We start from the raw sequence: 26,255 nt of genomic DNA on the forward strand, positions 1-26,255 counted from the left end.
CACACACTCTCACACACAATCTCACATACACACACACACTCTCTCTCTCTCTGTTTAGTGTGGAGTTTACAACAGCAGCTGAGATGGCCGGTAGCTAGCATGGGGAGGACAGGTCAGAGCTGTTCAGGATACAATATACCCCCAGCCATAAAAGCACCAAAACATCAGGGGTAGCTAACCCTGCCCTGCTCCTCTCCCCTGTTATGTATCGTTTTATAGGGCCAGGGCAGAATAGGGGTCACTAGGGCCAGGGCAGAATAGGGGTCACTAGGGCCAGGGCAGCTCTGTTCCAGGTCAGAATAGAGGTCAGGCTCAGTAGGGCCTGAAGGTGGAGACTGAGGTGTCCTCGAAGGGGGCCTTGCCATATCAAAGGCCCTGAGTGGGACACGGGGGCCCATCTGGCCCCTGGCAGCAGCAGGAGGTAGGAGGTATAGGGCTATTTCCATGGGGATGGGGTTTTATCTCTGTGCGTTTACTGTCAGAGGTTAGGTTACCCCCCCCCCCCCCCCCCGTTACACCACGAACGGTAAACAAAGGGTTATGGTGTTGGGTTAATGTTCTATGAGTGAGAAGGGATAGATAGAACATCTGCACAGCCAATGGCTTTGAGAAGGAGCTGCATGGATATCCCAATAAACACTGACCTAGACAGCCATCTTGTTCAAAGACTAGTTTACAGCGTACTTTGTTGCTCTACTAATCACTGTATGGAGTCCCAGAGGGGACAAACAAGGCAGTCTTCTAAAGTAACATCCAGATGTCCATGAAACCACTGTCTGCCCCAGACAAAACAAGCCCCACAGCTGCTTGCGTCAGTCAATGAGCGCATTATGGGTAGAATGGCTGGGTTGTCTACTACGGGCCTTCTCTCCATCCCATCACATACTCCTCCTCCTCCTTCCATCATACTCCTCCTCCCCCCTTTTTGTGGTGTATAAAGCCAGGCATTGATATCATTGATGTAAAAGGTGGCCTCGTGTGCCAGGGTTGTAGAGCAAATGGGACATTGATAGAAAGGAGATGATTGATAAAAAGGAGAAGAGGCTGAATGCTAAATCAAACATAGTGGTTGTACTCTTCAGTCCACTCTATCCATATGATATAGCCTAGCTATTAATCCTACATTGAGGGAAAGATTTCTCTAGTGTGAAATCAACATAATAGTTTTAAACAGATGTATTTTCAAGCTGTTAACCATGGAGTAAATCAGACTCATTTCTCTTTTCAGTTATGATTGGGTAAGGCAGTTGTTCTAAGCTCATGAGACATTAAGAAATGATATTTAAGCAATAAGGCCCGAGGAGATATACCACGGCTAAGGGCTGTTCTTATGCACGATGCAACACGGAGTGCCTGGATATTGGCCATAGATCAGAAACCCCCGAGGTGCCTTATTGCTATTATGAACTTGTTACCAACAATACATTAACACAGTAAAAATACATGTTTTGTCTTTCCTGTGGTATATGGTCTGATATACCACGGCTGTCAGCCAATCAGCACTCAGGCTTGAACAACCCAGTTTATAATCTTCAATGACCAATGGGTTATATTATATTGTTAATTGAAATGAACATAGAATTGCAGTAACTATTGCAAATTGCATCTTTAATAACCCATGTGTATATCATTCCTTTACCCAACCTGGCCACTTGAAGGAGCTGTGGAAAATGTGCTGCTGAGATGTATGTCATACATGCATTTCAACTGCACATGGCATATATGGATTGTCGTTTTATTTGATAATTTGGCATTCTAGGATTACCCTGGGGAAATTGTATACCAGATTAGATAGCCAACACAACGGTGTATTTTGCGCATCCCAAAGATAGAAATGGGTTAATCAGGAAACTATTCGAGTCTTTAAAAGAAAAGAGGCCTGTGTCTTTAAAGTTTATGTAGCAACAGAGGGATTGCAGGGATAATGCTATTGGGGCGGCAGATCTGTTACTTCTGACGTTCCAAAGCCTCAGGGAGTTGGCTCAAGAGTTCTTGTCTTTGATAAGGTCCTAGAAACTTTGTTGTAACTTTGTGATCTGTAAAATCGCCAGTAAAAATTATTAGAATGTTTTTAGTTTTTTTCACCGCGGCCATCAATTCACCATCCTCTGAAAACATGAAAAGATAAAGGATGAATATGTGTTGGTGAATTTGAATGCGCTGTGTTCTTTTTGAAAGGGAAAGGGGGAGTATTGTTTTCTATGTTGCTTCCGGGACTAGGCTGTCGGTTCCTTACTTTGAAGTGCGCTGTTTTACGCGGAGCCCAGAACGTATTGGAATAGCCTACAGGAGAGACCTACGGTATGGCATGGCAGACTGAAACATTTGCAAAGAAAAGGGGGAAACTAAGCAGAATTTTTCCCCCCCCTGGAAAACTACATTTTTCTTTCTGCAGCTAACACGAAAAAAATCGGACTGTGAAGGGGTCTGTCGTGGAATCGACTATTGTGGATTATTTTTCTGTGGATAAAAAAACGGATACTTTTGGAAGACCGAACTCGTGGATCGATGGTAAGTTACAAGAGTGTGTTCCTCGCGCTGGCCCCATTGGAGTTCCTTTGATGTTCTGTTGACTTTCTTTGAAGTAATGTGGCTGTATGCAATTAACTTAGTTTGCAGGATATAGAGCTCAAACAACTATCATTTGCTGTGTTGTGCGATTACGTTTCGTTGTGATAAGTATTTGGGCACTTTATCTAAACTTTGATACGCTTTTTAGAGGACTATTCATCACGAAATAAGTATTTGGAATTCCTCCCCCGTGAGATCTGAATACTTTTCTGTGTGGTTGGATGAAGCAATGTAGCCTATTTTACCCACTAAAGATAGAAGAGCGTTATGGAATTAGGTAGTTGCACATTTATATTATTTCTGGTGCAGAATATAAACGGCGATGTAGGCTAATGAGGATCTCGATTCGGCCGATTTATGGATTGAGGTGATTTATTCGCTTTCGCCTCAAAGCAAGTGTTACAACTTCGAAAGGTGATCTTGTTACAGTTTCTGATCGGAGAATACAGTGTAGCGTTTAGCAGCCATCGGTTGTCGGCTCTGCTTCCATGTCTATAGCCTGTTTCTCGTGGACCGTAGCTTGCTTCTCGGAGGCCTTTAAAAATGTGTTTATCAATTTGTGGTTCATGATGTTGGTAGAACAGAAATCAGAGAACCCGCCTATCATTTTTTACCTTGGTTAGCCTACTTCAAAAGGCAAGTTCAGTTCAAAATCAACGCTCTCCATCACGTTTTCAAAACATGTCCTGTAGCCTAGTCTAGTAACGTTAGTCTGTTTCTTGGATACGTTTAGGGTTGTGTAATCTATTCCATCTATTCCATTTGGACCGTTTGGCTGTTTTGTGACGCGTATGATGAGAAAATAGTGAACGGAAAGTGGCGTCACGCCTCGTTGTGGGTTGGTGTCTGTTGGTCGGTGGTGTACTGGACATGTGCTGCGGCGTGTTCAGGATCAGATTGGGCTTGATGGCCAGCTAATTGTTGAGGTGTTCACGAGAACACCGGCTCACAGATAGCGATCTTCGGTATGCTATTGTGTACAAATGTCTCTCTCTTGCACTTGTATTGTATTCCATCTAGTCTACTTGATATTTCCGCACAGAACATGTTTCTGTGGTCTTGGATTTATCATTTTCCTATGTAGTTAATGAAGTGGAGCGAGATGATGGGAACATCATCTGTTTTATGAGTTTATGCTAAATCGTGTGATGTTAATGATCACTTTCAACACCAACATTGGCTAAGGAAGGTATGTCAGTGAGCACCCAAATAAAATCTGAGTACTTATGTAAATCTGCCGCACCTCTCCTCTCTCTCTCTCTCTCAGTCTGTAAAGGTTCTGAAAATACTTCTACTGCATGTATGCCTTTTGAAGTTTGTGGTGGATCTGAGTTTGATTAGAATAATACTTCTGTTTCAGAGAGAAGACTGGCAGAGAAGCTCCCCGGCTGACTATAGAGAGTGAGGGGATTGTTGTAGCGCTCTGAGGCGAACAACGCACAGGATTTCTGTTGCTGCTGCCTTCGGAGCCATGAGCAGAGCGCTTATATCGGACCATATCGCCAATAGCTTCCGAGAAGATGCTCCCCGTCCCCCGGTCCCGGGGGAGGAGGGCGAGGTGCTGCCGTGCTACCCCGGCAAACTCGCCATGATGAGACCCCAGGGTACCGCGGTCAAAGCGCTTTTGCTCGCGCCTCCCGGTTACATTGCGAAGAGGAACGAGGATGGACTTGGGGAACCCGAGGGGAGCGCGTCACCGGATTCGCCGCTAGCCCGGTGGACCAAGTCGTTGCATTCTCTTCTTGGGGACCAAGACGGTGCTCATCTATTTAGGACATTCCTGGAGCGCGAGAAATGCGTCGACACTTTAGACTTTTGGTTCGCCTGTAATGGTTTCAGGCAGATGGACCTCAAGGATACCAAAACGCTGCGAGTCGCCAAAGCTATTTACAAGCGCTATATTGACACCAGCAGCATAGTTGCCAAGCAGCTCAAGCCTGCGACCAAAACCTTCATTCGGGATAATATTAAGAAGCAACAGATTGATTCGGCTATGTTCGACCAGGCACAGACTGAGATCCAGACCAGCATGGAGGAGAGCCCCTACCAGATGTTCTTGACCTCGGACATTTACCTCGAGTATGTGAGGAGCGGGGGCGAGAACCCTGCTCATGTGAACCCTAACGGGCTAGGTAGCCTGAAGCTGGTGTGTGGGTACCTGCCCACCCTGAATGAGGAAGAGGAGTGGAGTTGTAATGATTTCAAAGCCAAAGCGCTGGCTTCTGTGGTTGGACTTTCTGCCCAGGCACTGAGGGCAACAGTGTCTATGAGGACGGTGATGGAGAAGGGGTACAGGTAAGACGCTGGTCCCTTCCTATTTCACGTACTATAGCCAACTATTAGGGAAATGTTGGGGAATGCAGTGACTAGCCTAGCGTCAATGGCTCTTTGTAAGTCATGGATAATAACTAGGATATAACATCAAAAGAGCATATACTGTCTCAAAATAGACAGTTTCCAGATGCGTTTATCTCACCTTGCTTGTTAGCTTTGTTTGAGAGATACTTTACACACACACTCCCCCTCTTGCTCTCTCTCTCTCTCCCTAGCTCTCTCTCTCTCTCTCTCTCTTTCCCTAGCTCTCTCTCTCTCCCTAGCTCTCTCTCTCCCCTAGCTCTCTCTCTCCCCCTAGCTCTCTCTCTCCCCCTAGCTCTCTCTCTCCCCCTAGCTCTCTCTCTCCCCCTAGCTCTCTCTCTCCCCCTAGCTCTCTCTCTCCCCCTAGCTCTCTCTCTCCCCCTAGCTCTCTCTCTCCCCCTAGCTCTCTCTCTCCCCCTAGCTCTCTCTCTCCCCCTAGCTCTCTCTCTCTCCCCCTAGCTCTCTCTCTCTCTCCCCCTAGCTCTCTCTCTCTCCCCCTAACTCTCTCTCTCTCCCCCTAGCGCTCTCTCTCTCTCCCCCTAGCGCTCTCTCTCTCTCCCCCTAGCGCTCCCTCTCTCTCCCCCTAGCGCTCCCTCTCTCTCCCCCTAGCGCTCCCTCTCTCTCCCCCTAGCGCTCCCTCTCTCTCCCCCTAGCGCTCTCTCTCTCTCCCCCTAGCTCTCTCTCTCTCTCCAATCTAGCTCTCTCTCTCTCTCTCCCATCTAGCTCTCTCTCTCTCTCTCCCATCTAGCTCTCTCTCTCTCTCTCCCATCTAGCTCTCTCTCTCTCTCTCCCATCTAGCTCTCTCTCTCTCTCTCCCATCTAGCTCTCTCTCTCTCTCTCCCATCTAGCTCCCTCTCTCTCTCTCCCATCTAGCTCTCTCTCTCCCATCTAGCTCTCTCTCTCCCCCATCTAGCTCTCTCTCTCTCTCTCCCATCTAGCTCTCTCTCTCTCTCTCCCATCTAGCTCTCTCTCTCTCTCCCATCTAGCTCTCTCTCTCTCTCTCCCATCTAGCTCTCTCTCTCTCTCTCCCATCTAGCTCTCTCTCTCTCTCTCCCATCTAGCTCTCTCTCTCTCTCTCTCCCATCTAGCTCTCTCTCTCTCTCTCTCCCATCTAGCTCTCTCTCTCTCTCTCTCCCATCTAGCTCTCTCTCTCTCTCTCCCATCTAGCTCTCTCTCTCTCTCTCCCATCTAGCTCTCTATCTCTCTCTCTCCCATCTAGCTCTCTCTCTCCCATCTAGCTCTCTCTCTCCCATCTAGCTCTCTCTCTCTCCCATCTAGCTCTCTCTCTCTCCCATCTAGCTCTCTCTCTCTCTCCCATCTAGCTCTCTCTCTCTCTCCCATCTAGCTCTCTCTCTCTCTCCCATCTAGCTCTCTCTCTCTCTCCCATCTAGCTCTCTCTCTCTCTCCCATCTAGCTCTCTCTCTCTCTCCCATCTAGCTCTCTCTCTCTCTTCTGTCTCTCTGTCTCTCTGTGTCTCTGTGTGTGTGTGTAGTATATAAATGGTGTTCTCTAGACAGAGTGCAGCCCTCTGCTGGCTTGCCTCAGTTTCCGGAGCTTTGAAATAGTTCAGCAGATAGAGGGATCGCCTTCCACGGGAAGTTAACAGAGCACGCCTGGCCTTGGCCCCAGCCTGTCAGCCAATAATACATGATGCCACTACTCTGCTATGCTGTGCCTCAGCCACACACGGCTTTGGCCATTTCTAAGGATAGGGATACATCTCCTTGTATCTCAAACATGACAAATAGTAGGCTAGTCATTTTGAAATGTTCAGAGCCACTTCAGAGCAGTGGTTCGGTTTCACTTATCTGGACTTCATGGTCATATGTGTATGTAATATCTATACATGTCAGATGTTCAGTGGGTGACAAGGGAGTGGTGTTTTGCAGAATGTAGACCACGTAGCTACAGGTGAATATTTATTCATATCATACCTCAGTTGTATCCTCCCCTTACTGCTCATATATAAACAGATTGTATTTGCCTTATCTTAATGGGAGTGAAATATGACAACTTGCTAATGTGCTAATCCAACAAGCCATTGACTTGCTGGTCTGTAATGGATGAGGGACCCGAATCAGCTGATGAGGCCCAACCCAAGGCCAGCTGGTTGTCATGAATCAATGGCCATTGACTTGTCAGGCGAACCACTTAAGTTTAACATTTCTAAAGAGGGAGTCTATCAGGCTTTAGAGCCCTGGTGCCAGACTGGTGTTTGGCCTGCAGGGAGGGGAACTGGGCAACTTCTTAGTGGTTTTGGCTGGATTTTGGCTCTGCTTGGGCTAGAAAGTGTCAATAGAATCAACACACTATAGGGGAGGGACCAGGAAGATCTTGTGTTGACAACCCAGCCTGCCCCATAGGAGGATTGAGAAGGACATGGGTTCATGTCCCAGTGAGGCTTCAGTTCAGACCGATCTCCATTATTCCATCACCTGGTTAGGTGTTGTTTTGAATCAGACTGGTGTCCCTGACTCCCCATCTAGCTGCTTTCCTCTCCCTGGTATGTGGAACTCATTTCTTCTCCCTGAATCAGATTATTCTCAAAAACCACCGAGCAGCGACAGCAGACTCATTCTCTCTTTCAATGTTTTTTTAAAACCCCCAATCTCTCCCTCGCTCTCTTTTCACCCTCCCTCTCACTTGTTTACTGTGATTCTCCTCTGATTTCCCCTTCTCATTTTTTCTCTCCTCTTTCTTCCCCACTTTTATCTCTTCCCTTAGAAAACGCTGGGATGTGGGGACTAGATGTACTTTAGAGGGATATCGAGCGGAAAGGAAGGACAGAAAGGGGTTGTGGGGACTGGGAGGAGGTGGGTGGGGGGGTCTCTTCCTGAAAGAAAGCAAAATAATGAATGGGGGGGGTGAGAGAGAGAGGGAGGGAGAGAGAGATGTGAGGCCAGCTGTGCTAAATACCTGCGTGTTTGCAAGCCCCTCTGAAGGTCAGGTTGGAGCTGGGGCCTATGGCTTTAGTCATGCTGGGCGCCTCTCTCTCTTCCTCTCCAGCTCTCTGGCTCTCTCCTGCCAGTGGGCTGCTCATAAAGAAGAGGCCCTGCTTCCCCCTTTTCTCTGCTCTCCTTTCTTTCCTTTCCCTACACACTCTCACACTTCCTATTTTTTTCTTCTCCCTCTCTTACCTGGCTGTGAGCTCAGGTTCTCTCTCTCCCTCTTTCTCCTCTTCTCTCATTCCCCCCTTTCTTAGTTTCCTCTGCTTGGGTAGGAATGCATCACAGCAGGAGGTGATGGGCTGTGAAGCAAGAGTTTTATTATTATTGTTTATTTCACTTTTGTTTATCTATTTCACTTGCTTTGGCAATGTAAACATAGATTTCCCATGCCAATACGGTGAGAGACAGCTAGAGGGATTGGTCAGTTTTAGGGCCAGTTTGACTCTGATCGGTAACCTAGTGGTTAGAGAGTTGGGCCAGTAACCGAAACTTGCTGGATTGAATCCCCGAGCTGACAAGGTAAAAATCTGTCATTCTGCCCCTGAGCAAGGCAGTTAACCCACTGTTCCCCGGGCACCGAAGACGTGGATATTGGGTTAAATGGGGAAGACAAATTTCAGTTGAAGTCATTCAGTTGACTAGGTATCCCCCTTTCCCCTTTTCTACTAGCCCCCCCCCCCCCCCCCCCCCCCAGGGAGAGAGAACCCTGTCACATTCCTCAGGCCCTGGAGTGTGGTTGAACTCCAAGTCATTACTGTCCGAGACACACACCACACTAGTGTTGTCGCGACACCACAATCACCATACTAGTGTTGTCGCGACACCACTATCACCATACTAGTGTTGTCACGATACCACTATCACCATACTAGTGTTGTCGCGACACCACTATCACCATACTAGTGTTGTCACGATACCACTATCACCATACTAGTGTTGTCACGATACCACTATCACCATACTAGTGTTGTCACGATACCACTATCACCATACTAGTGTTGTCACGATACCACTATCACCATAGTAGTGTTGTCACGATACCACTATCACCATACTAGTGTTGTCGCGATACCGCTATCACCATACTAGTGTTGTCGCGATACCGCTATCACCATACTAGTGTTGTCGCGATACCACTATCACCATACTAGTGTTGTCGCGATACCACTATCACCATACTAGTGTTGTCACGATACCACTATCACCATACTAGTGTTGTCGCGACACCACTATCACCATACTAGGAATCAAAGAAAACAAAACATGAAGTGGACATAATTTCTTGAGGAAAACGGTCCTAATGTTGGAAAAAAACTGCCTTATGTTGTCACCAAGAGTCACATTAGTTTTGTTTGGGCAAGCTATAGCACATATCTTACGAAAGTAGGTTTTGAAGGACCTTAGATTTCAGTCTGCTTCGTGTTTTCTTTTTTTGCCAAGGAAAATCTGGTATGGTAGTATCACAATACCAATGTCGTGACAACACATTCTCACACACGTTCTCTCTCTCTCTTTCTCACACACACACACACACACAAAGGGAGTAGTTTCAAGTTGGCAGCATAGGTCCACAAATATCTACAACCCAGTTTCTCTTATTTCACAAGAAGAGAAATAAGCGCCCTATGGCCTTAGCTGTGGTCTAAACAGATGAAAGGTACTAGTGTATTTCTGATATATTGCTACCTTAAACACGTATTTAAACTGCATTGTCCTTTGTGTGTAGGTCCCACAGGCGAGGGGACCCGGTCAACCCGTACCATGTGGGCTCATTTGCCCCAGCCACCAGCACCAACGACAGCGAGGTGTCCAGCGACGCCACGACAGACGACTCCATGTCCATGACAGACAGCAGTGTGTAAGTAGAGGGTCATGTTTTAAATGGTGTGTTTTCTGAGGGAAAGGACTGGAGCCTCTCTGGTTTGGAGTATACTGATGGTTACTATCGTGAGAAGAGTGTCATGGGAAGTCATGTTTGGGAACGTTCTGGGAAAGAGTTTTGATTCAGAGCCTCTTAGCTGAACCTGAACAGTGTTTGGGAACGTTCTGGGAAAGAGTTTTGATTCAGAGCCTCTTAGCTGAACCTGAACAGTGTTTGGGAACGTTCTGGGAAAGAGTTTTGATTCAGAGCCTCTTAGCTGAACCTGAACAGTGTTTGGGAGCGTTCTGGGAAAGAGTTTTGATTCAGAGCCTCTTAGCTGAACCTGAACAGTGTTTGGGAACGTTCTGGGAAAGAGTTTTGATTCAGAGCCTCTTAGCTGAACCTGAACAGTGTTTGGGAACGTTCTGGGAAAGAGTTTTGATTCAGAGCCTCTTAGCTGAACCTGAACAGTGTTTGGGAGCGTTCTGGGAAAGAGTTTTGATTCAGAGCCTCTTAGCTGAACCTGAACAGTGTTTGGGAACGTTCTGGGAAAGAGTTTTGATTCAGAGCCTCTTAGCTGAACCTGAACAGTGTTTGGGAACGTTCTGGGAAAGAGTTTTGATTCAGAGCCTCTTAGCTGAACCTGAACAGTGTTTGGGAGCGTTCTGGGAAAGAGTTTTGATTCAGAGCCTCTTAGCTGAACCTGAACAGTGTTTGGGAACGTTCTGGGAAAGAGTTTTGATTCAGAGCCTCTTAGCTGAACCTGAACAGTGTTTGGGAACGTTCTGGGAAAGAGTTTTGATTCAGAGCCTCTTAGCTGAACCTGAACAGTGTTTGGGAACGTTCTGGGAAAGAGTTTTGATTCAGAGCCTCTTAGCTGAACCTGAACAGTGTTTGTGGTTTTCCTGACTTGTCCTGGTCTGATGCTAGCTCCTCTTTGATGGGGTTCTAAGGAGGTTCTCCGGTTCTAGGCCTCGGTACAGCTCACCTGGAATCTCGCACTGTCAGGAATAGGGAACCCTCTTGAGACCACCAATCTACACACACACACAGCCCTGCTAGTGGATGGGAGAGTAGGAGCCCCCCCCCACGTGAAATAAGCCTGGCTGTTCCTCCTGACACCTCAGAGGCCTACTGGCCAGAGTAGAACCAGACCAGGGACAGGATGGCCTGTAGACCTAATCCCCAGGCCCTAGCCTTGGCTCTAACCATTAGGCTACACCCCCGTTTAGCCCCCCCTTGGGCCCTAGACCCCAGCCTTACAATGCATGCTCCAGCCCCATTCCCTAGTACAGTATGTTTGTAGTCTGATTTAGAGGAGAAGTGTTGCCATGGTGGGAGAGATGAAGTCTTCGAGTCATGGCTGTAGTTTCTCATGACACATGGCCGTAATCAGAGACACGAGAGAAAGCAATACATTTCATGAGCTCCTTTTTCTCTGCTTCATATAAAGTCAATGAACTAAGTAGACCAGACCCAGCTGCTAATGCATTGGTGCCTATGGTAGAGCCACCCCTTAAGTAGACTGGAACTGGGGAGCATTTTCCCCGATGGTAAACAGCCTTTATAGGATATCTCCATTCATCACCTGTCTTTGACAGTAATGTAGTCTTAAAGTCAGCTCTTCAGGATGATCTTGGGCCTTTGGATCACATGACACTTATCACTGGAATTGCTAACTCGCAAACTGTCGTTCCTGTGAATCACGACCTAGCTAAAGAATCCTGTCTGAAATCGAAATAACTTTATTTTACAGCCAAGGGAGTGGTTTAGAAGGTTTACTAGAGTATAGCAGTTATAAAGAGTTTATGATACGAGTCTGTAACTTTCTGACTGCCTGACCAGTGACCATCTAGACAGGCATAATCAAAGCACCGGTATAGAGCCCTAGATAGTACAGGCCTAGTATCCTGCACCGTACTGAATCTTTGATATTACAGGCCTAGTATCCTGCGCCGTACTGACTCTTTGATAGTACAGGCCTAGTATCCTGCGCCGTACTGACTCTTTGATAGTACAGGCCTAGTATCCTGCACCGTACTGACTCTTTGATAGTACAGGCCTAGTATCCTGCACCGTACTGACTCTTTGATAGTACAGGCCTAGTATCCTGCACCGTACTCTGACTCTTTGATATTACAGGCCTAGTATCCTGCACCGTACTCTGACTCTTTGATAGTACAGGCCTAGTATCCTGCACCGTACTGACTCTTTGATAGTACAGGCCTAGTATCCTGCGCCGTACTCTGACTCTTTGATAGTACAGGCCTAGTATCCTGCACCGTACTGACTCTTTGATAGTACAGGCCTAGTATCCTGCACCGTACTCTGACTCTTTGATAGTACAGGCCTAGTATCCTGCACCGTACTCTGACTCTTTGATAGTACAGGCCTAGTATCCTGCACCGTACTGACTCTTTGATAGTACAGGCCTAGTATCCTGCGCCGTACTCTGACTCTTTGATAGTACAGGCCTAGTATCCTGCACCGTACTGACTCTTTGATAGTACAGGCCTAGTATCCTGCACCGTACTCTGACTCTTTGATATTACAGGCCTAGTATCCTGCACCGTACTCTGACTCTTTGATAGTACAGGCCTAGTATCCTGCACCGTACTGACTCTTTGATAGTACAGGCCTAGTATCCTGCACCGTACTCTGACTCTTTGATAGTACAGGCCTAGTATCCTGCACCGTACTGACTCTTTGATAGTACAGGCCTAGTATCCTGCGCCGTACTGACTATTTGATAGTACAGGCCTAGTATCCTGCACCGTACTGACTGACTATTTGATAGTACAGGCCTAGTATCCTGCACCGTACTGACTATTTGATAGTACAGGCCTAGTATCCTGCGCCGTACTCTGACTCTTTGATAGTACAGGCCTAGTATCCTGCGCCGTACTGACTATTTGATAGTACAGGCCTAGTATCCTGCACCGTACTGACTATTTGATAGTACAGGCCTAGTATCCTGCACCGTACTCTGACTCTTTGATAGTACAGGCCTAGTATCTGCGACGGAGACGAAAGCCTCCAAAGCCACACACACGCTTCCTGGTTGTTGTTTTTTTACTCAGCTCATTTAAGATTAGAATATCTCTGTCTTTATGACTGTTGAAAAGGCTGGGCGGCACACCAAAAATGTTCATCTCATTTCTAGATAAAGAAAATAAAAAGGGGGGGTTATATCTTATTTATGGATTTGCTTGGACGCTGGGGAATGCAGCTGCGCAGACTTCAAACATTACCTTATCTCACAAACCAGCTTTTTGATGTGAGGAGATCAGAGGCAGGCTTGCCAAATGAAGACTGGAGCGGTTCGACGGGGGGAGGGGGGCAATGCGCATGACTGTGGGATTTCAAAGCTTTCAAAGCAACAGTGAGACAAGTGGCGGTCGGGTGCACTACTGGCTAGGCTAGGTCACTGAGACACTGATGTTTTATAGGGCAGGGCTCGCCTGGCCCGGGAGAGAAGCACTGGGTTTTGCTCTTGGTTGTTTGGTGTGGACGAAGTACCTTAAGGCAATACTAGATCAGACAGAGTTGTATTTTGACTACGTCAGCTATAGGCTGTGGATTGTCCCGGCGTGATGGGCCCTATACTATGATTGGATTGTCCCGGCGTGATGGGCCCTATACTATGATTGGATTGTCCCGGCGTGATGGGCCCTATACTATGATTGGATTGTCCCGGTGTGATGGGCTCTATACTATGATTGGATTGTCCCGGTGTGATGGGCCCTATACTATGATTGGATTGTCCCGGCGTGATGGGCTCTATACTATGATTGGATTGTCCCGATGTGATGGGCCCTATACTATGATTGGATTGTCCCGGTGTGATGGGCTCTATACTATGATTGGATTGTCCCGGTGTGATGGGCCCTATACTATGATTGGATTGTCCCGGTGTGATGGGCTCTATACTATGATTGGATTGTCCCGGTGTGATGGGCCCTATACTATGATTGGATTGTCCCGGTGTGAATGGGTTCTATACTATGATTGGATTGTCCTGGTGTGATGGGCCCTATACTATGATTGGATTGTCCCGGTGTGATGGGCCCTATACTATGATTGGATTGTCCCGGTGTGATGGGCCCTATACTATGATTGGATTGTCCTGGCGTGATGGGCTCTATACTATGATTGGATTGTCCTGGCGTGATGGGCTCTATACTATGATTGCAGAATGTATATGGCGGGTGATCTGAGAGGAGATGTTTTATTAGCCTACATGTTATGATCATTCTCTCTGTAGGACTGACACTTTGATCAGTGGGTTTGTGTGTTAACCTTCCAAACAGTATAGTTTGCTTCTAGACTAGTCTTTTCAGTGGGATTCCAGGGCAAGTCAATGGCAGGATGCTAATGCTAACTTTGTATACTGCTGGTGATGAATGCTAACAGCTAAAGCCTGGCACAGCTCTCAGAGGGCTGAGTGATCCTTTCTGGGCTCAGTTAAAAGGAAGTGCAGGGGTGTGTGGTGAAGTGCCCACTGCTCAGGGAGCTATGGCTGGAGATGAGTGTCAGTTTTAGGGCAGATGAAATCCCCTATTCTGTCAGACACACTGACCTGAGACCTAGCAGAAACCCTATCCAATGTTCACCTCTTGTTCACTACACCTCAGATTCAGAATTGACCTGAAATATATTGTATTTTTTTATCTGGGTTAAATGGGGGGTGATTGAAATGGCTATTAGGTGACCAATGAGCTGCTTCCTGGTTGGGTGTGTGTATTGCTGTGTCTGATTGGCTGTTTGACCTGTGTATCCTGTGTGTTTCCCTGACAGAGAAGGCATCCCTCCCTACAAGCTGGGCTCCAAGAAGCACATGCAGAGAGAGATGCAGCGCAACATGAGGATGAACAGCCAGGTCTCTCTACCTGCCTTCCCTGTAAGTGTACAAACACAAACACACATAAATGTCCTATTGCCCCACTTATTAGTGCTTTTCAGTAGTGCAACATCCATTTCCATGGCGGCCTGTATTCAGGTCTGCTGTTCTATGTATAGTACCACCATCTCTATTCTACGTCTTCCATTCAACAACAACAACAACAACAAAGATCTGAGAGCCAAGCAGATGTCAAAGTCCCCCCCCCGCTACCTTTGTAACCCACACCCCCGTTGGGTTCCTTGAAGTCTGCAGGAGACTGTTTCTAAGCTGTTTATCCGGTGCATTCTAAAGACCAGTGTCTTCTCTTCACACACTGATGATGAAAATATACATAGAATGGCGAGATGGGGGAGAGCTCCCCCTCTCTCTCAGCTTTATCTGGAGGCTCTGGAATCAACTCCCGGCTCCTCCACACACACACACACACACCTCTTTGATCAGAGGATGAATGGAGCAAACGCAGAGGAAAGTGACAACTTCCAACAGCGCTTTCCCCTCCACAACCCCACCCCTCTTCAGGCTGCACCCCTAAAATGAGGGATCTGAGGGAAGAGTTGGAGTGTGTCAGGGGGGAGTTGGTAACTGACGGGCTTTGGAAAGGCCAAAAGAAAGGAAAGAAGAGAGTTGGAGAGGGGAGACATGGGAAAATTAGTTTTGGGAAGGCCAAACTAGCAACATCGGTAGCTAGTTGAATCAAACTTTTTGATCCCTCTTTCTTCTCCTCACAAATATATGCTTTCTTAAGAGTCCAAGATTCTCTCTCCATCTTTGTGCTCTTTCACACTCCCTTCCTCGCCCCCCTTTCTCGTGTTAGTTTCTCCTCTGATTGGGGGATAGCTGCCATTGTCAGGACACGTGGGCCGGGCAGACCGCCTCTGTCTGTCTGTCTGTCTTCTCTCCCTTCATCTCCACTACAAAGAGATGGAAGGAACAAAAAAGAGAGGAAGAGGAATCAAGAAAGCCCCAGTGCAACAATGACAATGATAAAATAACACACACACACACACACATAAGGGGTATAATGACTCTACTGTACCTCAGAGGTGCCCAGCGTGCAACAGTGAAATAAATTACCCCTGCTCCTCTCTGATCTCCCTCCATCTCTCCCTCCCTTCCCTGCTGCCTGCACACATCTCCCCATCTTCTCCTTTTAATCCTCCCTTTCCTTCTCCTCCTTCCCCCCTGTCGATATGTGACTTTTATTCCTAGATGTAAAGCCACTGCCCTCCCTTCTCCCTCCCTCCCCTAGTGAATGTTTGATATTTGACGAGGGCCCTTTGAAGTGTACAGACTTCAGAGGGAAGCGCTGATGGCTTGGTTGCACTACAGAGGGAACACGCAGAGAGCCCAGGCTCCAAGGAGTGTAACCAACTGCCACCACAGACCCAGGGCCCAGGGGTGGCACTGCCAGGGGTGGAGGGGGCACTGGGGCAAGGATGAGATGGCTAGCAGGGATGGGGAGGGGGGAAGATAGGAGGAGAGGGCTCAGGTGGAAGACAATGTGGACACCGACCCCTCCTTTAACTGTTACATATCTTAACTCTCTCTCCATCCCTCTCTCTCTCTCCATCCCTCTCTCTCTCTCTCTCTCTCTCTCTCTCTCTCTCCATCCCTCTCTCTCTCTCTCCATCCCTCTCTCTCTCTCTCTCTCTCCATCCCTCTCTCTCTCTCTCTCTCCCCCTCTCTCTCTCTCTCTCTCCCCATCCCCCTCTCTCTCTCCATCCCCCTCTCTCTCGCTCTCTCCATCCCCCTCTCTCTCTCTCTCTCTCTCCATCCCTCTCTCTCTCTCTCTCTCCATCCCTCTCTCCCTCTCTATCTCTATCCCTCTCTCCCTCTCTATCTCTCTCCATCCCTCTCTCTCTCTCTCTCGCTCTCTCTCTCCTTCTCTCTCCATCCCTCTCTCTCTCTCTCTCCTTCCCTCTCTCTCCCTCCATAGCGGACACAGAGATGTCCTAAGGAGATGACTCCGGTAGAGCCGGCAGCGTTTGCGTCTCAGCTCATTTCTCGTCTGGAGCGTCTGAAAAGAGAACAGGAGACCATGAGTTCCCTGGAGGAGAGGCTGCAGCAGATGCAAGAGGTGTGGATGAACTAGTAGTTGGATTTATAGATGTGGGAATCCTTATCTCAGAGGTCTATGGCAATGGTCTAATGGTTTCCTTGATTGTGTCATTCAATACTGTTCTTCTTTCCTGTCCATGTGTGTATGTTTGTCATTGAGATCTGTCCTGACTTAACCGTTCTGTTCTGGCTGTGTGTAGGAGGAGGAGAGGGACGAGGCTGAGGTGCCCGGCAGTAGTGCCCCCCTGCTCTCCCCCCACCCCCTGTCCCTCCAGCCCACCGGCCCCAACGACGAGGACCCCCAGGCCATTCTGGATGACCACCTGTCCCGTGTCCTAAAGACCCCTGGCTGCCAGTCCCCGTCCACCGTGGCCCGCCATTTACCCCGCTCCCGCTCTCCAGAGCACAGGACTCTTTCCCGGGGAGGCCCCGGTCTCAAGCCCCTGGTCTCACCCGGGGCCTCCAGCCCCAGTGGCACCTCCAGCTTAGGGGGCTTCTCAGTAGGTTTCACTCCAGGAAGGGCCCTCTCCCTGGGCAGGCCCAGCAGCAGCACCAAGCACATCCACCACCACTACATCCACCACCACGCCGGTTCCAAGAGCAAGGAGCAGATGGAGAGAGAGGCAGCCCAGAGGGTGTTGTGTCTGTGTCCGGTGCGGTCTGGAGGGGCGGAGGGTGGTCCCCCTTACCCACGCAGTCGCAGCCTGGGCAGGGAGATGGTGTCCTGTGGCAGCAGTCCCGCAGAGTCCAATATGGGGCGCTCCAGTTCCCTTTCCCGAGGGGGTTGTCGGCCGGGGGCTGAGGAGGGGGCAGCAGAGGGGGGTGAGGTCGTGCCCCTCCAGCTACCCAGTGACAGCACAGACCGCTCCCAGAACGTGTGGCAGTGGATCCTGGAGAGTGACCGGCAGGACAAGCACCACAAGCCCCACAGGTAGGGGGGTCTAGCCTCTCCACTTCCTGTTGTAGTCCTCTCCCAATGCCTCAGAGATACATTTCCCTTCACTTGTTTTCCTTTCATTGCAACTTATTTATTGTCGTCCTCTCAGTACATTTAAACACAATTTTCATCATTTTGTTTCACAATTGCATCCCAATGTCATTTTACATGCATGCAAAGTACATTTCCCAACATTCCCCACAATTGACCCCTCCCACTTCCTTCCATTCTCCATGCTGATTGGCTGTTTTTATCTTCGCCCAACAGTACCCAGGGCACTAAGAAGGCGTATGGCGGCGGAGCGGCGTCCAACCAGACACACACGTGGGGCGGCGGAGGTGCCAGCGCCCATCTCCGTGCCCACCAGCCCGCCCATCCCTTCATCCAGGACCCGGCCATGCCCCCCCTGCCCCCGCCCAACACCCTGTCCCAGCTGGAGGAAGCCTGTCGCAGACTAGAGGAGGCCTCCGTCTCCAAACCCCCCAAACAGAGGTAGGAGCCGCACGCCGACCCACACAGAGGTTGATACTAAAACGTTGGCTGTAGTTCTCCCTGTAGACAGTGGAGTACATATTGACACTACCATGCATTGATCAGTTGTTTTACTATACCATTGTGATTCCTGCTGTTGAAACCTGTCTGCGGTTAGATAGTGTGATGCCGGAGACTGGACTACCACATTGTACTGTAATAACGTTGGTCTATTCTGTTCTCCCCAGCAGACACTCTACATCCAGCCTCCAGAGAGAGAAGTGCCACCCTATGCCTGTCCAGAGTGGGCCCTGCCCAGTGCCGTCCCCCCTCAGCCCCGGTCCCGGCTCCGGTCCTGCTGCTTCTCTCCAAACAGAAGAGTACGCCTCTCATCTCTCTGCTCATCTTCCTCCTCCTCATCTCTCTCTCCTCCTCCTCCTCTCCTCTGTTCACTAACATGATATTACATATGTGGAGGAGGAAGATATGCATTCACACACACACACACACACGTGAAGTTCCATTTGCAAGAGGCCAACCTTGTCAGTTTTCTTCTTTCTTTCTTTCCCTGATCTTTCTTTGGTGTGTGTGTGTGTGTGTGCAGTGTGTGTTGTAGTCCTTTCCCCCTGACTGCAGAGCCGTCTTTCATGGTGCTGAATTGTCTGACCTTCAGAGAGCAGTTGTAGAACAGAACAGGCCCTAGTTAACCTCCCTCCTTCTGAAGTAACTCTACAGAGCCTTGGACATGGCTGAAGGGGAGCAGAGAACACACACACACACACCCCTCTCTCCTCTTTCTAGACAGATGTTATCTACTCTCTAGTCAACCATCAGTCTTTTCTAGATCATATACCAGCCTTTACTCCTGCCCTGGTTCCTCTGTTTCTGTGTAACCATAGCTACGACCCACCAAGCGAGCTTGTTAATAATAGTGTTCTATAGGGGAAAGTGAAGGTCTGTGTTCACACCTCTCCTCTCCCCCTCAGGCTGAGAGACACCAACAGGGTGCTGCAGGTGACGACAGGCTGCCATGTTGCTCCAGCCATGGGGAGTGAGACAGAGGTAACCTACTTCTTCTGTGGTGAGGAGATCCCCTACCGTAGGCGGATGAAGACACACAGCCTCACACTGGGACACTTTAAAGAACAGCTCCGCAAGAAGGGACACTACAGGTATGGAGAAGGGAGACTACGGCGCACATTCAATGCACGGACACACACACATTCATGCATACACAGTCTGACATTCTCACACGCTAGGTCACTGTTATGATCATCTTGGTAAGAACACACACACACACACACACACACACACACACTAGAAAAACAGCCACCCACAAAGTGTCTTCATAGCTCCATTAGTTTCCCAGATCTCCTCCCCAGCTGGTATTTTACCTTTATTTAACTAGGCAAGTCAGTTAAGAACAAATTCTGATTTACAATGACAGCCTAGGAACAGTGGGTTAACTGCCTTGTTCAGGGGCAGAACGACAGATTTGTACCTTGTCAGCTCGGGGATTCAATCCAGCAAGCTTTCAGTTTCTGGCCCAATGCTCTAACCACTAGGCTACCCGCCTCTAACCACTAGGCTACCCGCCTCTAACCACTAGGCTACCCGCCTCTAACCACTAGGCTACCCGCCTCTAACCACTAGGCTACCCGCCTCTAACCACTAGGCTACCCGCCTCTAACCACTAGGCTACCCGCCTCTAACCACTAGGCTAACAGCCTATAACCACTAGGCTAACAGCCTATAACCACTAGGCTACCCGCCTCTAACCACTAGGCTACCCGCCTCTAACCACTAGGCTACTAGCCTCTAACCACTAGGATACCTGCCTCTAACCACTAGGCTACCAGCCTCTAACCACTAGGCTACCAGCCTCTAACCACTAGGCTACCCGCCTCTAACCACTAGGCTACCAGCCTCTAACCACTAGGCTACCCGCCTCTAACCACTAGGCTACCCGCCTCTAACCACTAGGCTACCCGCCTCTAACCACTAGGCTACCCGCCTCTAACCACTAGGCTACCCGCCTCTAACCACTAGGCTACCGGCCTCTAACCACTAGGCTACCGGCCTCTAACCACTAGGCTACCCGCCTCTAACCACTAGGCTACCAGCCTCTAACCACTAGGCTACCCGCCTCTAACCACTAGGCTACCCGCCTCTAACCACTAGGCTACCCGCCTCTAACCACTAGGCTACCTGCCTCTAACCACTAGGCTACCTGCCTCTAACCACTAGGCTACCTGCCTCTAACCACTAGGCTACCTGCCTCTAACCACTAGGCTACCCGCCTCTAACCACTAGGCTACCCGCCTCTAACCACTAGGCTACCCGCCTCTAACCACTAGGCTACCTGCCGCCCCAGGTAGGGTCTTTAGAAACTCTCTCGACTCTATTCTGTTGGGCTGAATGCTCACATGAGTTGGAGTATTGACTTCATATGCCTGTGTTTGTGGTTAAAACGAAGGAAGAGGAGAGAATGAGAGACGGATGGGGGGGGGGTTGCAGGAAAGAGGGAGGGAGAGAATTTGAAGTGAGGAGTGTTTTGGGTCCCATCTGGTATTGATTTCCATGGCGAGGCACACTTAATACGCACGCCTTTGAACCCGGCCCCTTTCATTTCAACCAACAAAGACTCACACAAACGGCCAGCCGTGCAAATTCCTCACTGATGCTATCAGGCAGCCTGCTTTAAGGATGCGCACGTTGAAGTGCACGCACGTTAAAGTAACACACAGAATAACACACTGTAGTTTGGGTTTACACGGCGGCATCATTTTCTGGGAAATGTATTGGTCATATTTCAGGCTTGGTTTGTTTGTATGGCGCGTGGTTAAAGGAAGGACGTGCTTGTTTGGGATACTACACCCTGTTCACTATTAGAGGTGTGTCCAACGCACTTCAGATGACAACTCTGTTCCATTGTGATCTGGAGTACAAGAATGGTATCAAGAGTCAAGCATTGGTTCATAACTAGTACAGATGGTTTGTAGGGATGTGATGGGAATGCATCACACATTCAGTTTCTCTTTTAGGCCATGGAGCAAGGGAACACTCTAGGGCTGTAGCTCTGGTCCAGAGTTTTCCCTGGTCCGGTCATGTGAACCTAGGTCTAAGGCGTGAGAAGCAGGGCTGCATAGTGGCCATCATCTCTCTCTTGTCTATGTAGTTGATTGTCTTGTCTTTCTGTCTAACCATCCACGTTGTTAGAGGGGAGGATAGGGGGATTCAAAGCTTATGGTTTTAATAGCAGTAGCAGGGGGGGAGGTGTGGCGTTGGGTCATTTGGACATGGCTTACGTTCAACAAAGAACAGTACGGCCCGGCCCTGCCAGACAATATTGCTGCCAGATGTTGCACACTGAAAATTCTGCCACATAAAACATGTTCCAATGGAAATAGTTATTTCTCTCTCTCTCTCATTCCCTCTTTGAGCAAATAAGATCCGTGCTCCTTTGAAGTTTTTTGGAGAAGGATAGAGCCCCTTCTCAGAAATAAGGCTCCAATTATCTAGCGTGTCTTAGTTCCTCTTTCATGTCCTCTTATTTACCCAGTTCATACTTGTCCCGCCAGAGAACAATGATTATTTCCCCAGTCTGAGTATTGTTGTTCTGATTTAATAGAAGCTGTGTGAGACCCTGTTGCACCCCGTTTAGTGAACTCTTCCTGTGTTTCAAATGGAGACTGGTTTTTATTAGTGAACACCCTTTGTGTGTGTTTGAGAATACTTTTTTTGTTTAAAAAATGTTTTTCCTCATTTTTACGAGCATTGTTTGTATGACTTTGTCAGCTCTCTCGTAAAACACGAGCTTTAGGAATTCCAAGGCGCACGACGTGCACCACCCCACACATGGGCAAAATGAGGCATTTTTCCATTACAGAATGAATGGCTGAGGTATACAGCACTTACCCTTCCTCCCCCGCTGGTTCCTCTTCCTCTAAAAAGAAGGGAGGTAGTTTTGGGGGGTAAAGGGGGTCATTAACAGGGCCAGTGTAGTCATCATGGCTGACAGGAAGAGGTCCCCCCTCAGGTGGTTGGCTGCTTAGATTAGATGACGCCGCCCCCTCCCTGGCTGCCTACCGGGACCCTTCTACTGCATCCTATATACCTCTCACAGAGGGAAGGGCAGTGACTAGGAGAAAATATGATGCGTGTGTCAAGGTCAGGGTTTATAACAGGCAGACTTGCAGGCACCCAAAATCTGAGCCTTCTTTATATGAAGGGTCCTTTCACTGAGGGCCTAATGATAACCAGTTAGTCAGCCGGAGTAGCTCAGTACCAGGGCAGGACTGATGAAATGAGAGGAAACGGGTGGATTTTGAATTAGTCCAGACCCTCTTATATCCAATAAGCCCCTGTAGAACCCGAGACTATCAAAGACCACCCCTATAATACAGAAGCCATTGGTTCAGTCTGAGGGTTAGTTGAGAGTGAAGTGTTGTTGGTGCATTGTAGATCACAGGAGTTTGTCTCTCCTCCCCTCAAGAGTCCAAAGGGCTGGGGGAGGCTAGCTCTTGACCTCTGACCTCAGTGGCCGTCTTCTCTGGACCCTTGCACAATGGCTCCTTTATCTGGGGTAGGGGAGTAGGGCTTAATGAAGGAAAAGAGACACACGGTGCGCACACACAACCTGAGGTTAAACCAGATCATATTGAATCCACATGACATTATCTTCATTGTGTATCTTGCTGAATATATGTATGTGTTGGATAGCATGCTGTTCAATAGTCCTGTTCCACGTATGTGTTGGATATAGTACTGTTCAATAGTACTGTTCCACGTATGTGTTGGATAGCATGCTGTTCAATGGTACTGTTCCACGTATGTGTTGGATAGAGTACTGTTCAATAGTACTGTTCCACGTATGTGTTGGATAGAGTACTGTTCCACGTATGTGTTGGATATAGTACTGTCCAATAGTACTGTTCCACGTATGTGTTGGATAGAGTACTGTTCAATAGTACTGTTCCACGTATGTGTTGGATAGAGTACTGTTCCATGTATGTGTTGGATATAGTACTGTTCAATAGTACTGTTCCACGTATGTGTTGGATATAGTACTGTTCAATAGTACTGTTCCACGTATGTGTTGGATAGAGTACTGTTCAATAGTACTGTTCCACGTATGTGTTGGATAGAGTACTGTTCCATGTATGTGTTGGATATAGTACTGTTCAATAGTACTGTTCCACGTATGTGTTGGATATAGTACTGTTCAATAGTACTGTTCCACGTATGTGTTGGATAGAGTACTGTTCAATAGTACTGTTCCACGTATGTGTTGGATAGAGTACTGTTCCATGTATGTGTTGGATATAGTACTGTTCAATAGTCCTGTTCCACGTATGTGTTGGATATAGTACTGTTCAATAGTACTGTTCCACGTATGTGTTGGATAGCATGCTGTTCAATGGTACTGTTCCACGTATGTGTTGGATAGAGTACTGTTCAATAGTACTGTTCCACGTATGTGTTGGATAGAGTACTGTTCAATAGTACTGTTCCACGTATGTGTTGGATAGAGTACTGTTCCACGTATGTGTTGGATATAGTACTGTCCAATAGTACTGTTCCACGTATGTGTTGGATAGAGTACTGTTCAATAGTACTGTTCCACGTATGTGTTGGATATAGTACTGTTCCACGTATGTGTTGGATAGTACTGTTCAATAGTACTGTTCCACGTATGTGTTGGATATAGTACTGTTCAATAGTCCTGTTCAATAGTACTGTTCCACGTATGTGTTGGATAGAGTACTGTTCAATAGTACTGTTCCACGTATGTGTTGGATAGAGTACTGTTCCACGTATGTGTTGGATAGAGTACTGTTCAATTGTACTGTTCCACGTATGTGTTGGATAGAGTACTGTTCAATAGTACTGTTCCACATATGTGTTGGATAGAGTACTGTTCAATAGTACTGTTCCACGTATGTGTTGGATAGAGTACTGTTCCACGTATGTGTTGGATAGAGTACTGTTCAATTGTACTGTTCCACGTATGTGTTGGATATAGTACTGTTCAGTAGTCCTGTTCCACGTATGTGTTGGATATAGTACTGTTCAATAGTACTGTTCCACGTATGTGTTGGATATAGTACTGTTCAATAGTACTGTTCCACGTATGTGTTGGCTAGAGTACTGTTCAATAGTCCTGTTCCACGTATGTGTTGGATAGCATGCTGTTCAATGGTACTGTTCCACGTATGTGTTGGATAGAGTACTGTTCAATAGTACTGTTCCACGTATGTGTTGGATAGAGTACTGTTCAATAGTCCTGTTCCACGTATGTGTTGGATAGAGTACTGTCCAATAGTACTGTTCCACGTATGTGTTGGATAGAGTACTGTTCCACGTATGTGTTGGATATAGTACTGTTCCACGTATGTGTTGGATATAGTACTGTTCAATAGTACTGTTCCACATATGTGTTGGATATAGTACTGTTCAATAGTCCTGTTCCACGTATGTGTTGGATAGAGTACTGTTCAATAGTACTGTTCCACATATGTGTTGGATATAGTACTGTTCAATAGTACTGTTCCACGTATGTGTTGGATAGAGTACTGTTCCACGTATGTGTTGGATATAGTACTGTTCAATAGTACTGTTCCACGTATGTGTTGGATATAGTACTGTTCAATAGTACTGTTCCACGTATGTGTTGGCTATAGTACTGTTCAATAGTACTGTTCCACGTATGTGTTGGATAGAGTACTGTTCAATAGTACTGTTCCATGTAATCCAGGTCTTCTATGGTCTGGTTGTGTTGGCTGTACTGTACAGATGATTGACATGTTGTCACTAACCCCCTCTCTCCCCTCCTGGGTTACAGGTACTACTTCAAGAGGGCCAGTGATGAGTTTAAGTGTGGAGCCGTGTTCGAGGAGGTGTTGGATGACAGCTCTGTTCTGCCCAGGTACCAGGGGAAGATCCTGGGCAAGGTGGAGAGGATGGACTGATACCCCTCCAGAAGTACCAGAGGAATGTATTACAGAAACTGCATGGACACCACCCCCCTGTTCCACCAGAGAGTCTTAAGGACTGATGACTGGAGATTCTGTTGAAGAAGCTTGGCCAATGAAGGATGGAGAGTGGAGTACAGGAGTAGTGGAGTAGAGGAGTAGCCATCAACAGGACTATTTAACAACTATTTAACGTCTTGGAGATGAAAGAGGAGAAAATGGTGGACTGTGGGTTGGGTTTGGATACGGGTGTTGGGTTCCAGAAACTATACGTGAATTGAATGACCACTATCTGAGGGAGTAGGCTGGGACCTCTGAAAGCTGAGAGACTGCTAGAGGTGAAAGGTTGAGAGGTGAAAGTTGGGACTGGTGCCCTATCTGAGCCTGCCTCTACCAACAACCCTAGATGTATATGCAGATGGACATATAATGATTTTTTTGATAAATGTAAAGAGTTTATAAATAATTTATTGAAATGTCACTCCCCTCCCCATAGTCCTGTGGATGGACAAGCTGCTTGGAGAATTGGGAGATGTCGTCTCCAATATTTCAAATGCAAAGTATTTAGTTTTCCACCCTCCCCTTTCCTGCCTTGTCAACTAATCCTGTGGCAGTGTTTTCTGTTCTGATCAGTGACTTCCTGCCCTAACTTCACGGTGTGGTATAGCACAGGTACCACAGCCCTGTAAGTCTCATCTCTCAGTGCCTTTGTTTTGTTGCCCAGGCTTTGCACAGGGAACGAGCCCACACTTAGGACAACACTACCCCCGAACTGGCCCTAAACTGGCCCAGAGCACCAAACTACCCCCGAACTGGCCCTAAACTGGCCCAGAGCACCAAACTACCCCAAATTGCAGAAACATGCTAACATAGATTTACACCTGTTAAAGACAAGCCCACCAAATGAATCTATACCAGCCAAGCTCAACAGTTGTTTTGTGTATAGCCACCCCTCATTCCTTGATGTCCTGGCTTGTGAGCAGAACGACAGATCCAGGGGTGTATTCATTAGGTCGAACGGAAGGAAACTGACAAAGGGGGAGGGACTACCTTTCCTGGATCTGTCCAATAAGAAACGCACATTTTCATGTTGTTTAGCAAAACCAGTTCTGATACATGTCCTAATGAGTATGTCTGCCTTCGAGAGACTAGTCCCCCCCCCCCCCCCCAAAAAAAA

At 47.9% G+C, this 26,255-nt stretch overlaps 1 protein-coding gene across 4 annotated transcripts; it reads left to right on the forward strand.

Annotated features, from left to right (window-relative positions):
- The first annotated feature begins 1,697 nt into the window (after nucleotides 1–1,697).
- LOC110486806 (axin-2) lies at nucleotides 1,698–26,255 on the forward strand. 4 transcript variants are annotated; one of them, XM_036939345.1, is made up of 10 exons: nucleotides 1,714–2,511; nucleotides 3,932–4,866; nucleotides 9,601–9,732; nucleotides 14,533–14,635; nucleotides 16,575–16,715; nucleotides 16,897–17,627; nucleotides 17,901–18,125; nucleotides 18,356–18,484; nucleotides 19,091–19,276; nucleotides 24,949–26,255. In XM_036939345.1, the coding sequence occupies exons 2-10, from the start codon at nucleotides 4,043–4,045 to the stop codon at nucleotides 25,073–25,075; spliced, it is 2,598 nt and encodes an 865-aa protein (XP_036795240.1). In that variant the 5' UTR covers nucleotides 1,714–2,511; nucleotides 3,932–4,042; the 3' UTR covers nucleotides 25,076–26,255. The 4 variants fall into 4 exon arrangements, with proteins under 4 accessions (XP_036795242.1, XP_036795241.1, XP_036795240.1 ...); XM_036939343.1 differs by having other exon boundaries at nucleotides 1,715–2,511; nucleotides 18,353–18,484; XM_036939347.1 differs by lacking the exons at nucleotides 19,091–19,276; nucleotides 24,949–26,255 and adding an exon at nucleotides 18,709–19,074 and having other exon boundaries at nucleotides 1,698–2,511.

The sequence above is a fragment of the Oncorhynchus mykiss genome, chromosome 12, assembly GCF_013265735.2.
Source record: "Oncorhynchus mykiss isolate Arlee chromosome 12, USDA_OmykA_1.1, whole genome shotgun sequence".
NCBI lineage: Eukaryota > Metazoa > Chordata > Actinopteri > Salmoniformes > Salmonidae > Oncorhynchus > Oncorhynchus mykiss.